Raw genomic sequence first — 15859 nt, forward strand, 5'->3', positions numbered from 1 at the left:
GACTTACCCCAGGGTAAAGGACGAGCCTTATTAATAGGAGAAAGGAGCAGGGACAGGGCGGCCTTAGAGATTTGATACAGTTGTGCTCAAAAGTTTGCATACCCTGGAAGAAATTGTGAAATTTTGGCATTGATATTGAAATTATGACTGATCATGCCAAAAAATGCTCTTTTATTGAAGGATGATGATCACATGAAGCCATTTATTATCAAATAGTTGTTTGGCTCCTTTTTAAATCATAATGATAACAGAAATCACCCAAATGGCCCTGATCAAAAGTTTAGATACCCTGGAATGTTTGGCCTTGGTTCAGACATACAAGGTGACACACATGGGTTAAAATGCCAATTAGATGTTAATGTCCCACATCTGTGGCTTTTTAAATTGCAATTCCTGTCAATGTATAAATAGTCAATGTGTTTGTTAGCTCTTACGTTGAAGCACTTACTAGGATAGATACTGAGCCATGGAGATCAGAAAAGAACTGTCAAAAGTCCTGCATAACAAGGTAATGGAACTTTATAAAGATGGAAAAGGACATACAAAGATGTCCAAAGCCTTGAATATGCCAGTCATCACTTCCACTAAGAAGTAGAAAATTCAGGGACCTCTTGATACCAAGCCAAGTACAGGTAGACCAAGAAAGATTGCAGCCACAACTGCCAGAAGAATTGTTCGGAATACAAAGGGAAACCCATAGGTAACCACAAGAAAAATACAATCTGCTCTGGAAAAAGACAGTGTAGTTGTTTTGAAGGAGCACAATATGATGACACTTGAACAAAAATGGGCTGCATGGTCGAGGTGTCAGAAAGAAGCCTTTGCTGCATCAATGACACAAAAAGGCCTGGTTAGGCATGTCAAGGTGTTGTCAGGCATATTGTAACTGGGCTTTTTTGTGGCATTGGTGCAGTAAAAGCTTCTTTCTGGCACCTCGACCAAACAGCTAATTTTTGTTCAAGTATCACCGTATTGTACTCTTTAAAACCAACCACACCATCTTTTTCCAGAGCAGCCTGTATTTTTTTTTTAGGTTGCCTGTGGGTTTTTCTTTGACTCCCTGACAATTCTTCTGTCAGTTATGACTGCAATCTTTCTTGGTCTACCTGACCTTGGCTTGGTATCAAGAGATCCCCGAACTTTCCACTTCTTAATAGGTGATTTAACAGTACTGATTGACATATTCAAGGCTTTGAACATGTTTTTATGTCCTTTTCCATCTTTATAAAGTTCTATTACCTTGTTATGCAGGACTTTTGACAGTTCTTTTCTGATCCCCATGGCTCAGTATCTAGCCTAGTCAGTGCTTCCACATAAGAGCTAACAAACTCATTGACTATTTATACACTGACATTAATTGCAATTTAAAAAGCCACAGATGTGGGACATTAACCTCAAATTGGCATTTTAACCTGTGTGTGTCACCTTGTGTCTGTACCAAGGCCAAACATTCCAGGGTATGTAAACTTTTGATCATGGCCATTTGGGTGATTTCTGTTGTTATGATTTAAAAGGAGCCAAACAACTATTTGATAATAAATGGCTTCATAAGATTATCATCCTTCAATAAAAGAGCATTTTTTTTACATGATCAGTCACATTTTTCAATAGCGCTTTCACAATTTCTGCCAGGGTATGCAAACTTTTGAGCACAACTGTATATGCAAACCCCTGGGAAACAAAACATTGTGGACGAACAACATTGAGATAAAAAGGAAGGTGACTAGAATTAGGGGAAATATTCTTTGAGATAGTAAGAGGTGGTAAAAATAAGCCCAAGATGCCGCTATACAGTGACAAAGTCCCCCATGAATAATGTCAGAAAATCGTTGGGCTCGTGTGCCCTGCACAAATAGAAATTGTATAGGCACCACTGGTACGAATATATAAATAAATAAAATAAGACAACATTGGTGGATTATGTGATTATCCGTGCTGATAATATATAAAACATAATGGAAAAAAAAATGTATAAGATATAGTAAATGAATGCATACGTACATATAATTAATAAAAGCTGTAATGTACTGAAGACATGACAACATCTTAAAAAGAGAGAAAAATTAAAAACCAAGGTGAATAAACGTTACCGCAAACATAGATGATAATGATAAATTGGCTGATCTTGGTCTATATGGTGAGTACTTCTAATGGATGGTGGCTATACAGTAGAACCAAAAGCAAAGTACACCAGCCCCCCATAAAAAAGGCAGATGGAGTGTGAAGCAGATCTGGAAAAACCAAATGATATATTAGCATGGCTGTGATATATAGAAGGTAGCGACTCTATATGATGGTGTTGATCTCCAGGTCCTCATTCAAACCTCCAGGAGATAGTACATCCAGTGCATAAATCCAATAAGTCTCCCTGTGACACAGGCGCTGATATCTTTCAGCCCTGGGGAGATCAGTGGGTATGGCTTTGATTACCCAAACTCTTAGACCTTCAGTGGATTTGCCAAGTCATTCTAGAAAATGTCTGGGGACACTGTTTATCTATGCCGTCCTCAATGAGACGGCTATGCTCCGCAAAACATTTTTGCAGAGTACGAATGGTTCTCCCTACATAGTGTAGACCATATGGACATGCCAAACAATACACTACAACTTCAAAAGAGCATGTATGAAATTCTAGGGTCCTGTATGTTTTTACTTTTATACTTAAAGTCTTCTTGATCATGTTGGACAAATTGGCATGTCAGGCAAAGTGGTTTGTGACATCGATACATGCCAGAGATAGAAAAGAGCCGAAGGGGGACATTGTCTGGTTTTATGGATTTTAGTTTACTAGGTGCTAGTTTGCTTTTGATGTTTCGAGCCTTTCTGTAGGAGAACCTGGGTTTAGTGGGTATGCTATTTAGTAGATATTGGGTAGCAGTATGGACCAGTGCTTGCTTTCCACTTGTTCAATGTGTGTGTGACGACTATAGAATTGAGTGGTAAATCTGATGGTGGGATTTTCCTCTGTGGAACAAGGGCAGGTGGTGTTTGGTCCTATATTGTACAGTGATTGGGCTTTGTCAATGAGAGTAGACGGATAGCCTTTTTCAAGGAACTTATCCTTCAGAATGATACTTTGTGATTGATAGTCCCTGAGTTTAGTGCAGTTATGTCTAAGTCTGTAGAATTGACTTTTTGGGATGTTCTTGAGCCACCTAGGATGGTGGCAACTTCTATAGTGAAGAAAGGAATTTCCAGCAGTGGGTTTGGAATAATTTTTAGCAAAACTTTGATGGCCTTCATGGCACATGAGTAAGTCAAGAAATTCGAAGGTATCTTTATCATTGAGGTGAATGTGAGTCCCATATCATTAGTGTTGCAATGGGACACAAACTGTTGTATACTATCCACATCACCATCCCAGATGATAACATCATCGGTGTACCTACCATAGTACACCGTGTGAGATGAGTATGGATTGTTCCAAATGACTCCCAATACCCCATAGTTAAATTGGCATATGAAGGGGCAAAGTTGGCACCCATGGCTGTGCCTTGAATTTGAAGGTAATAATCACCATCGAACTGGAAATATTTATGGTTAAACAGAATAAGGTGGCATCTAGAATGAACTGGGCTTGTTTTGGATTGAGAACTGAGCCTTTGGACAAAAATAATTGTAATGCTCTAATACCTGTATTGTGTGGTATAGAGTTGTATAGAGATTGCACATCTAGAGAGACCCACTGGTAAGTGGGCTCCCAGGGATATAGAGTAATTTGTTTTAGCAGATGAATGCTATCTCTGATATATGATTGTAGATTTTGTGCCAATGGTTGTAAGAAGGTGTCTATATAAAGCGAGAAGCCACTAATGAGACAATTCATTGCTGCTACTATGGGTCTGCCAGGTGGGTGAGTGGTACTTTATTGTATTTTAGGTAGATAATAAAAATAGGGTGTATTGTAATAATCCTTAAAAATAAGAGGCTTCCGTTTGAGAAATGACGTTATCAGCACATGCCAGGCTTATTAAATTTTTTGCCTCTTTAGTGAATGTTGGCAGTGGGTCACCCCTTTAGTATAGGTGCGTGTGTCCGATAATAGTCGTAGGGCCTCCGTGATGTAGTCTGTCCTGTTTAAAATAACTATGCTGCCCCCTTTTGTCAGCAGATTTAATTACTATGTTGATATTAGTAGTGAGAGTCTGCGGTGCTGATCGTTCAAGGCTGGTAAGGTTTCGTTCACTGGGTTTGGGTTTTTGTGTGGTGCTACACATTTTCAGAAATAAACGACTCGATAAAAGGCCTCTATGCACGGCCCTTTAGATTGTGCAGGATAAAAGTTGGATTGAGAACATGGCGTAGTGTATACAATGGGAGGGGATTGTAAGAGAGATGTTGGGTGAATAAGGATATGCCTTCTTCAGAGGCATTAGGTGTTTCCATGGAGTCTGAGCCTTCAAGATATAATTCCTGTAACAACTCAAGGGCTAAGGCATCATCCATAGTTTGAGGTGAAACAGTGTTGTCATGGTTGGTAATAGGTTGTGAATCCTGTTTTAGCTGATTTAATGTTTAAAAAATCGTTTATAAGATTACGTATAAATTTGTGGAGATCTTTAAACAACTGAAAATTATTAGGTTGGGTCGTGGGGGCAAAGGACAGGCCCCGGCTCAACAAGCTTTGTTGTTCCATGGCCAGAGAATGGAAGATAAATTTAATATTTTTATTGTAGATGTGGTTTCCCGGGATATGGATTTGGGTCTGCCTCCTCTTCCCCTGCCTCCTCTTCCCCTGCCTCCTCTTCCCCTGCCTCCTCTGCCACATGTTGTTTTTTGGGAGGTCTGTGGGGGAGGAGGCTGGGTCCTAAAGACACCGTAGAGACAGGGACTGGAATCGGGGGTGGTGTTGGTGTGGGGAACTACAATGGGGATGTACTGTTCTTACTGTGAAATGAACCAATCTACTGTTTCTATGAAGAGAATTTCCTCCTCTAAAGTGGATTTAAACCCTCCTATCCTTTACAGCCAAGGAAGCTGTCATCTTAGCCTCTGTTTGATCTGCAGTTTCCATGGTGCTGCATATGAAAACAGCTATGACATAAAGCATGTGATGGATTAATAGTTGAGAGCTAACATAAGCACACTAGTAACTGTAACAGTTAACATTTGAGACATGCTTTACATGCAACTGTTCTAGAAAACCATTAAATTGGTGAGATTAGTTTTAGTTGATAGGCAGACTCAGCCCTGCAGCTGGCTATTGCCACTCTCAGTTGTCCAGGCTACGGCAAACTGGACTGGGGAGCTCAACTGTGAACCTTCTCCTTCTATGGATAATCCTGTTCACTCTGCAAAACTTTAGCTCTTAACTCTACTATTCTGTGTAGATGTCGTGAGGAAAGTACTGTTGAGAACCGGCAGTTGTTAGAGCAGGGATCGGCACCGATCATCAGGGCACTGATGATCAGTGCCCTGATGATCGGTGCCCAACAGTGCCACCCACCAGTTCTGCCCACTTGTGCCCAGCAGTGCAACCACCTGTGCACACCTGTGCCCAGCAGTGCCATCCAGAAGTGCAACCCACCTGTGCCCTCCAGTGCCACCCACCAGTGCCCATCAGTACAGCCCAGCAGTGCTGCTAGTCAGTGCCACTAGTCAGTGCCCAGCGGTTGTGCCAGTCAATACCTAGCAGTGCCGCCAGTCAGTGCCACCTATCAATGCTGTGTTCATCAGTGCTGCCTATCAGTGCCCATCAGTGCTGCCTCATCAACGCACATCAGTGAAGGACAAAAATTACCTGTTTGCAAAATTTTATAATAGAAACAAAAAACTTTTTTTTTTTCAAAAATTTTGCACTTTTTTGTTTATAGCGCAAAAAGTAAAACACCCAGCGACGAGTAAATACCACCAAAAGAAAGCTCTATTTGTGAGAAAAAAATGATACAAATTTCATATGGGTACAATCTTGCATAACCACGCAATTGTCAATCAGTGCGACAGTGCTGAAAGCTGAAAATTGGCCTGGTAAAGAAGGGGGTATAAGTGCCCGGTAGGCAAGTGGTTAATATCTTTTTGGTATGGGTTCGGCTTTGTACATCGTCTCCCATATACCTTGCCTTTTGCACTCCATGTGCACTATTTTTGCAACTGTTGGTTTTCTTTGTCACCTGCTGCTACCTTCTGTGCACCTCTGGGGTCTTCAAGTACTCTTGCCTATATAAAGCCCTGCCCTTGAGTGTTACCCCCTTAACAGGTCATTTGAAAGAATGGAACCTTTCTTTCTCTGCCCCTGGCAGCCATATTTCAGCCTTGGCTTGTTTTCCCACAGGGTGGTCCATCTATGGATTTTCTCCCTTCTCTTCCATCCTGCTTGGTACTTCTTTTACCCTTTTTCTACGGTTTCTACCCTCAGGCTACAGGTTCTTTCTTCCCTACCTCAGCCCACTCTCCCAGAGTTATGAGGGTTCTTTTATCTCTTCAGCTTCAAGTATGTTTATTTTTTCTCAGGTTGCAGGATCACCATTTTATCTTCTGTTGAGGTTTTCAACACCATTTTGCTTTGTGGTTGTTTGAGCATCTGCTGATGCGTGCTATGGCAGCAAGGAACTTCTGCTGTCAGCTGTCTATTTGGGTCTGTTAACCCTTTTGATTTTTCCTGTTTCTGATATCTTGGCTGTTTCGTTGCCCACACTTGCTTGGGGATATCCTACAGTCTAAGAATCCATGCCTGTGTTCTGTACTGTATGATATAATAGGAATTTTGACTTTCCTGTAAATTCCATATCTTGTGGGGTACCTAACATGGAAATATTTCAAAGCTACCAAGCTAAGCTAATTTTACTCCTCCTCCCCACCTCTCCATTAACATAAATATTTTCTTTGTCAGGGAGCAGGAACCTAGTTTTTACTCTTACTCTTGCCAACTTCATCTTTAAAAACAGGTTAAAAGGTTGTAAATGTTTAAACTGACGTGTATGCACTAATTGTAACTAAAATGGCTATGATGAATGCTTCCATTCCATTATAATTTTAAAGAAGTTATGACTGTTTTTGTGAAAGAAAGTAACTTTTTATGCTATGTAGATTTTATGGTATAATGTAATTTCAATTATAAGAGAAATAGGTAAGCAGCAGTTAGTGGATGTACATAGTCATTTAATCAGCTTCTGGTTTTATAATGAGAGATACAGTCATGGCCGAAATTGTTGGCACCCTTGATATTTCTCCAGGAAATCATGTATTTCTCACGAAACGTATTGCATTAACACATGTTTTGCTATACACATGTTTATTCCCTTTGTGTGTATTGGGACAAAACAAAAAAAGGGAGGAAAGAAAGCAAATTCGACATAATGTCACACAAACCTCCAAAAATGGGCTGGACAAAAGTATTGGCACCCTTTCACAACTGCGGATAAATAAGAATGTTACAAGCATGTGATGCTCCTGTAAACTCACCTGGGGCAAGTAACAGGTGTGGGCAATATAGAAATCACACCTGAAAGCAGATAAAAAGGAGAGACGTTCACTTAACCTTTGCATTGTGTGTCTGTCTGTGCCACACTAAGCATGGACAACAGAAAGAGGAGACGAGAACTGTCTGAGGACCTGAGAACCAAAATTGTGGCAAAATATCAACAATCTCAAGGTTACAAGTCCATCTCCAGAGAACTAGATTTGCCTTTGTCCACAGTGCGCAACATTATCAAGAAGTTTGCAACCCATGGCACTGTAGCTAATCTCCCTGGTCGTGGACGGATGAGGAAAATTGATGAAAGATTGCAACGCAGAATAGTCCGGATGGTGGATAAGCAGCCCCAAACATGTTCCAAAGACATTCAAGCTGTCCTGCAGGCTCAGGGAGCATCAGTGTCAGCGCGAACTATCCGTCGACATTTAAATGAAATGAAACGCTATGGCAGGAGACCCAGGAGGACCCCACTGCTGACACAGAGACATAAAAAAGCAAGACTACAGTTTGCCAAAATGTACTTGAGTAAGCCAAAAGCCTTCTGGGAAAACGTCTTGTGGACAGATGAGACCAAGATAGAGCTTTTCGGTAAAGCACATCATTCTACTGTTTACCGAAAACGGAATGAGGCCTACAAAGAACAAAACACAGTACCTACGGTAAAATATGGTGGAGGTTCAATGATGTTTTGGGGTTGTTTTGCTGCCTCTGGCACTGGGTGCCTTGACTGTGTGCAAGGCATCATGAAATCTGAGGATTACCAAAGGATTTTGGGTCGCACTGTAGGGCCCAGTGTCAGAAAGCTGGGTTTGCGTCCAAGATCCTGGGTCTTCCAGCAGGACAATGACCCCAAACATACGTCAAAAAGCACTCAGAAATGGATGGCAAAGAAGCGCTGGAGAGTTCTGAAGTGGCCAGCAATGAGCCCAGATCTAAATCCCATTGAACACCTGTGGAGAGATCTTAAAATTGCTGTTGGGAAAAGGTGTCCTTCCAATAAGAGAGACCTGGAGCTGTTTGCAAAGGAAGAGTGGTCCAAAATTCCGGGTGAGAGGTGTCAGAAGCTTATTGATGGTTATAGGAAGCGACTGATTTCAGTTATGTTTTCCAAAGGGTGTGCAACCAAATATTAAGTTAAGGGTGCCAATACTTTTGTCCAGCCCATTTTTGGGGGTTTGTGTGACATTATGTCATATTTGCTTTTCTGCCTCTGTTTTATATTTGTTCCAATACATACAAAGGGAATAAACATGTGTATAGCAAAACATGTGTTAATGCAATACCTTTTTTGTGTGAAATACTTGATTTTCAGGAAAAATATCAAGGGTGCCAACAATTTCGGCCATGACTGTATATGAGAGAGAGAGAGATTTTACACTGCTGATGAATGACCAAGAGGAGAGTTACTTCCTCTATCTCTCCTAGCGGAAAAAGGACCAGCTGGTTTAGTAGGTTTCCCACAGACTGTCAAAAAGCATGCAGGCTGTTATGAAATTTAAACAGCATGATATGCTAATTGAAATCCTGTATTACTGAATTGTTTGTAAAATAAAATCTCATTAATAAGTGTTGGTATACTTCACCAGATAGCGTTCTAATTTGCATAACTGTTCAAGTTTGTCCCAACATACTATTTCAATAAATACATTTATGTATCAAAAAAAGTTCACAGGAAATGTTCTATTGAAGCAGAGGCGGAAAAGTGCCCAGTGGCCAGTGTAGTGATGCAAGCATGCATCATTATTGCAATCCTTCCCGTCCCATTACCTTCACCCCCAAAATGTTAGAATGATGATCCACTTTAAATCATATGCAGAACTAAATAAATGTATTACATAAATGAACAACATATTCCTTTCCTTTTTTTTTTCTCTCCAGCATGTCGATATTGCAGCTTTGTTGATAAAATACAACACTTGTGTAAATGCCACAGATAAATGGGCGTTCACTCCTCTTCACGAAGCAGCTCAGAAAGGAAGGACGCAACTATGTGCTTTACTTTTGGCCCATGGTGCAGATCCCACAATGAAGAACCAGGAAAGCCAGACGCCTCTAGATTTAGCTACAGTGCGTATTACTCTTGTATAAGTATTACTCTTCCTCAAAAGTTGGTAATTTGACCTCCTTACAGACCTTTGTATGTGCATTAAAGTATAACTAAATGCAAAATTTTGTAGTTTTGGACTGGGTAGAGGGGGATTAGAACACAGTTTTTATTGCTGTCTGTGCTCCTGTTAAGGAGATTCACCCTCTCTATTTGTCCTGTTTATCATTATTAGTGAAAGTAAAAGTAAATCCCACATTTTGGGTTGTCCCCAGAAAAGTAATAGAGGGGAGATTTTCCAATGGGGACACTAGTTCTGGTGACCTGGGGGTCTCCACGGAATTCCCTTAATTTGCAGGGATTTCCTCTCACTTCCTGTTTGGCTATGGGACAGGAAGCGAAAGGAAATCTCCACAATGAGACACAGATGGTGAAAAAAAGTGTTGACAGGAGTTATAAACCCTCCCTTGCTCCATCCAAGATGAAAACATGTTTTGCCTATAGTTCTTCTTTAAGTGCCCTTTTTATGCAAATATAGAGCTGTTCTCAGCATTTTTAAATGCAATGTTTAGGTTTCCGAGATTATTTATTTGTAGCTGCTTGTTATTTGTCCAGAATTTCTGATGCTTTCAATGAGTCTCTGAGCACCTCTGAGTGCTCAGGTAGCATCAGTGCTACACACAGTAGGTCCTCCGGTTTCCTAAATTTGGAAACAAATTTTGTGAGTACCTGCTGTAAAACTGTAAGGCTTCATGTACACTGGGGCTCTTCTGCAAAACACTCGTAAGCCGTGTTTTTTCAAACGTGTTTAGGCACATCAAGCACTTGGCATTTATTCATTAATTTATTCTGGCCATTGAAATTAAAAAATTGCTAAAAGCACCTAGCCTTAATGTGCATTTAGCAGTGTTTACATGTGTTTAGATGCATCAGGTGTTTTTTTTTTCTCTCAAATCGCTGTTCTTCTCAATGCACAAATTTTGTGTTTTTTTTTGGGGGTTTTTTCTGTCTCTAAACTTCCCTGCCTCTAAATTCTTGTAAACTATAGTGTGCATGGAAACATAGGTTAACATGGAGGGGAGTTTAGAGTCAGAAAAAAAAAACAAAGCTCAAATGCCTGTAAAATCAGTGCTTTTGAGCTCAAGTGTGCATGAGGCCTAAAACTGGGCATACATGGGTCCATTTTTTTCCAATCAGCCAGAGGGTTGATCAAAAAAAAAAAAAAAAAAACGTAATAGATTTCCCCCATCCACACAAGCAAGGTCCACATGAGAAATCCTCTCCGCTGTTTAATTGTAGTTTTGAGAAGATTTCTGCAGTACTGATCAAACAAAAATTTTCCAAGAAGCCCGTTCCTGAGAAGTCAATCAACTTCTCATGAATGGGAACAGCCATAGCTGGATTGCAGTCTGGCCAGTCCCTGGTGAACCAGTTGAATTTTGATCTATCTGTGGTCAGCGTAAGTTTCCACATGTCCTATCAGTAGTTATTTTAAAGTGCTTGATAGGCAGCTGTTGTTGAGCTAAAAGGCCTTATACACACTGGGCATAAAAAATGTTGCTTATACAGGTGCTTTGCTTTACTGCCAGATTGGGGGGTGGAAGTAAGGAAATAAAAAGAAAACATACATTCTTAGTGTTACTAAACCCAGGACACTGCATTCACTATTTCTGGTCTCCCACAGTACATAGAACATGGAAATACTATTAAATTAGTAAATATAAACTTCTTATATACCTTTTCTCATCAGCAGTTAGAGCAGTCTTGTGACTTCTATCGGTGTCCAGCAGAGCACTGGTTAAAGGAGGAGTTCATTCTCCTATGAGGCTGAAGGACTCCTGACCCTCTGTCTGGACAGCGCTGATTGGCCCTGTGCTGATCACATGCACCCTTCCCAAAAAACAAACCAAACTGTGCATGTGCAGCTTGCCCCTTAGACTCTGTTCCATCAGATGGGAATGAGAACACAGTGAGTATAACAAGCATGCTTTACTGCATATACAGATTTTACTATTGTGGGTTTAATAACACTTTAATACTGCTTTAAATGTTTCATTGATCAGGTTGTGCAAATGTTTATCTCTGGAGTAGACTAGACTCTGTAATCTTATTTAGCATATGTAATGCCACACTGAGCTATTAAGCAGTCCTAGTTGTATCATACTTTTTCATCAACATGTTTAAGCTTCATCTTGGTGTTACTATGAAGAAATTTATTATGAGTACAACTTATGAGTAGAACGGGGTCCAGACAGGTGCTTCAGTACGTCTTCAATTTCCATGTCATACATTTTGGTGGTCCGTTAAATTTATTAAAGCCATTCTAAACCTAATAAAAAACATGGTATACTTACCTGCTGTGTGCAATAGTTTTGCACAGAGGGGCCCCAAACCTCTTCTTATTGGGTCCTCCACCAGGGTTTTCCACTCCTCTTCTCTCAGTGCCCCATAGCAAGCCGTGAGGGCACTTGCGCAGGTGCGCTCCTGAGCCATTTATGTCTATAGTCCTCTCCTTCCTCACTGGTGTTGATTGACAGCAGCAGGTGCCAGTGGCTCCCGCTGCTATCAGCAAGGCCTGTAAGACTAAGAAGAGGAGAGAAGAACTGCTGCAGACAGGACAATGCTGGATAGAGAATGGACTTGGGTAAGTATTCAGGGTAGGTTGCCGGGGGAGCTTCCATTGAAAGTTTTTCACCTTAATGCAGAGAATGCATTAAGGTAAAAAAAACTTTTTGCCTTTAGAACTACTTTAGATTTAATAATTGGTTATGTTAATATATTAAAACTGAACTGTAATTGTCAACATGTACTGTCAGTTCCTTATCAAGACTTTTATATGGTAATACCCGATGTTACTTATTGCAAAGAAGCACTAATGAGGTATAGTGGGGCATTTTATTTTTTTATTTTATACGCCCTTCACCTCTATCAGGTATGCAAGACCATCTGTTTTATAACTATTATCTTTGTGTTAAGGACCCCATAATGGAAAATTTTTTGAAAAGGAATTACTTGCAATTCTAATTCTGAATTGTTCCAGTTTTATTACTATTGGAATTTGTTTTTTTTCACAAAAGAAAGTAGTTAACATTGATAAGAATAAACCAGTGCATTTAGCAGAAACCTGCACATAATTTTCTCTCTATATATTTTAGGCAGATGACATTCGAGCTTTGCTGATAGACGCTATGCCTCCAGAAGCCTTGCCCAGCTGCTTCAAACCTCAAGCAACAGTAGTCAGTGCCTCAATCATCTCTCCAGCATCTACTCCCTCTTGTTTGTCTGCAGCTAGTAGTATTGATAATTTGACGGGTCCCCTTACTGACCTTGCAGTTGGAGGAACATCTAATGCTGGTGATGGAGCAGCAGGCACAGAGAGGAAGGAAAGTGAAGGTAAAACTTAAAGCTGAATAGTTAATAGGAGTATGCAAATGTATGTATTAAAATTGCCTTAAAAGCACTATATCTTACCTTGAGAAACCATTTTTTTCCCTTTCATACAGTAGGTTTAGAATAGATTTCTCTTATGTTGACGGACAAAGCATCATCTTCTTTATCCATAACCAAACAAGGTTTTATAGCCCCACCTACAGGAATAGGACACTAGACAGGAAAAAAAACTCGACATCGTCAGTCCTCTCTGGACATAAAACCCCTCTCAGTACTCTGTCGGCTACTATGATGTCCCAAGGGCCGTGGTGGCCAGCGAGTTAAACGTCTCCTGGGGACACATATGACCAGGTGCCTATAGTCTGTGTCACAGTGTTACCCCTGGCCGACAGCCCCCCCACTCATTTATTGTCGCCAGCGGACACAATATGGAGGGACATGGCTCTGTTTACTCATGGTTGTGAGGTTGACTTCTGCCCTTGCCCTGTGGCCCAATATCCCCTCAAAGATCACACGTTGCGCGCTTAACGGAGTGCACAAGGGTTACTGTCGCCTGACATGAATGCCCAACGTGGCACACTGCCACATTAGCGGAAAGAGTGAGCAGACACCCTCTCTATGCCCGGTAGGGCATTTCTAGGCCACATATGTCCTTGGATTTATAGCAGCAGTTATATTCCATCTAGGCAGTTTTTTTCCTTCTACTAGTATCGTGGTAGTTGGTTGCATCTCTGCAACGTTCCATGCGGACTCATGGCTGTTGTACGGGAAATGCGGTGGTGAGGACCCTCCTTGAAAAATGGACCTCTCCTCCTGTGGGGGAACCCCCTATTATACCCAGCTGAGCAAGGCCATCGTGAGCCCGGTTAAGGAATTTCCTCTCCTACGGACCCTTTGAAAGTGTGGTGGCGCCTGTAGCCCGCTCCAGGTTCACCTGTTCACCGCTCCAGCCTGTGCTGGCCTCAGTCACACATGCAAAGAATAGATGCTCCAACCCTTATAGCATGTTTTCCATAAGGTGTATATATCTCACCGAATGAGCCAGGGTTTTTCAGCCAGCCTGGGCTTTTAGCTGGCTACTTTCAATGTAAGCGGAGCTGGTGGACTAGTTGGTCCAGGGACTACAGTGCGTTTTGTGGCCTGCCTCCTGTCGCAGCCCCTCTCCTCTCCCAACTCTCCATTTTCAGCGGTAGTACTGCAGTGGATCCTGTTGCTCAAGTGTTGGTCACCTGACCAGACCTCCAAAAAGGCCCTGGTGGACTTACCCTTCCAGGAGGACTGAAGTTTTGGGGATATGTAGGCCGATCTTTTCCAGAACCTTGGGGTGGCCAGAGTACCCTTCTGCCTTAGTCACAGAAGGGTAAGGAGCCACGTAGGAGCTCGGGACTGACCTTTGCAGCACATCAGAGGATCTTTTTATCCCCTAGGTCCTTGACAAAGGATTCCAATTCCCTCCCATAGGCAGCGCCAGGCGCCCTGGTCCCAGAAGCCTTCCTAGCCTGAGGAGGAGTCCTCGGAATGCACGCTGCCCGCACCCATTTCCAGGGTGTGGGCTCTTGGACTTCCCTCATTCCCGCTGAGTGGGTCCATGAACTAATTTTCTCAAGCTATAAGCTGGAATTTCATTTATTTCCATTGGATGTGTGCTTCCCTCCACTCTGCGGCTCTCGCTGACACGTCTGTGGGCCCTGTATGGGGCTGTACAGGATCTGCATTCAAGCACGTTCTCAATGGGGAAAAATGTCATGCTGGATATCTATACTGATATGGACTGTGTAACGTGTTAGGAACGTAAGGGTGCCCGATCGTTTCATGGAAATGAAAATTATCAACCTACAGAGGACCGAATTCAAAGACGCCCCAATAATCAAAGTGAAAAAATTATGCAGCAGGCTAGTCCATTTTGCTGAAATTTCATTGGAGCAACTCAAAATGGTAGTGTGTATGCCCCCACAAGCTTGTATGCATACCTGACAACGTCGGGGCATGCTCCTAATGAGACGATGGATGGTATCCTGGGATATTTCCTCCCAGATCTGGACCAGGGCATCACTGAGTTCCTGGACAGTCTGAGGTGTAACCGGGTGGCGTCGTATGGATCAAAACATGATATCCCCAAGCTGTTCTGTTGGATTTCGATCAGGCGCGCATGTGGGCTATTTAGTGGTATCAGTTCCTTCATCCTCCAGTAATTGCCTGCATACTCTCGCCACATGAGGCTGGGCATTGTCGTGCACCAAGAGGAACCCAGGACCCACTGCACCAGCGTAGGGTCTGACAATGGGTCCAGGGATTTCATACCGTTACCTAATGGCAGTCAGGGTGCCATTGTCTAGCCTGTAGAGGTCTGTGCGTCCCTTAGTTAATATGCCTCCCGAGACCCACCACCAAAACAATCATGCTGAACAATGTTACAGGCAGCATAATGTTCTCCGCGACTTCTCCAGACTCTTTCATGTCTTTCACAGATGAGAGCAGGTTCGCCCTGATCAAATGTGACAAACACAGGGCCCCAGTGGTGGACCTGCCAGTTCTGGTGTTCATTGACAAATGCCAATCGAGCTCTATGGTGCCGGGCAGTGAGCACAGGGCCCACTAGAGGATGTCGGGCCCTCAGGCCACCCTCATGAAGTCTGTTTCTGATTGTTTGGTTAGAGACATTCACACCAGTGGCCTGCTGGAGATCATTTTGTAGGGCTTTGGCAGTGCTCATCCTGTTCCTCCTTGCACAAAGGAGCAGATATGGGTTCTGCGGATGGGTTAAGGACCTTCTACAGCCCTGTCCAGCTTTCCTAGAGTAACTGACTGTCTCCTAGAATCTCCTTCATGCTCTTGAGACTGTGCTGGGAGACCCAGCAAACCTTTTGGCAATGGCACGTGTTGATGTGCCATCGTGGAGGAGTTGGACTGCCTGTGCAACCTCTGTAGAGTCCAGGCATCGCCTAATGCTACCAGTAGTGACACTGACTCTAGCCAAATACAACACTAGTGAAAAAATGAGCAAAGGAAAA

General features: G+C 42.3%; 1 protein-coding gene across 2 annotated transcripts in view; it reads left to right on the forward strand.

The window, feature by feature from the left end:
- The window catches only part of TNKS (tankyrase), a 281917-nt gene that overhangs the window by 222528 nt on the left and 43530 nt on the right, over window positions 1-15859 (forward strand). For both annotated transcript variants that reach the window (XM_089670593.1, XM_089670594.1), the window contains exons 18-19: window positions 9293-9481; window positions 12614-12851. In XM_089670593.1, the coding sequence (XP_089526719.1) occupies window positions 9293-9481; window positions 12614-12851 (427 nt within the window). The remainder of the gene's footprint in view (window positions 1-9292; window positions 9482-12613; window positions 12852-15859) is intronic.

This window comes from Staurois parvus, unplaced genomic scaffold (genome assembly GCF_062004578.1).
Source record: "Staurois parvus isolate SC_StPar_1 unplaced genomic scaffold, SC_StPar_1.0 ptg000091l, whole genome shotgun sequence".
In the NCBI taxonomy this organism is placed as follows: Eukaryota; Metazoa; Chordata; class Amphibia; order Anura; family Ranidae; genus Staurois; species Staurois parvus.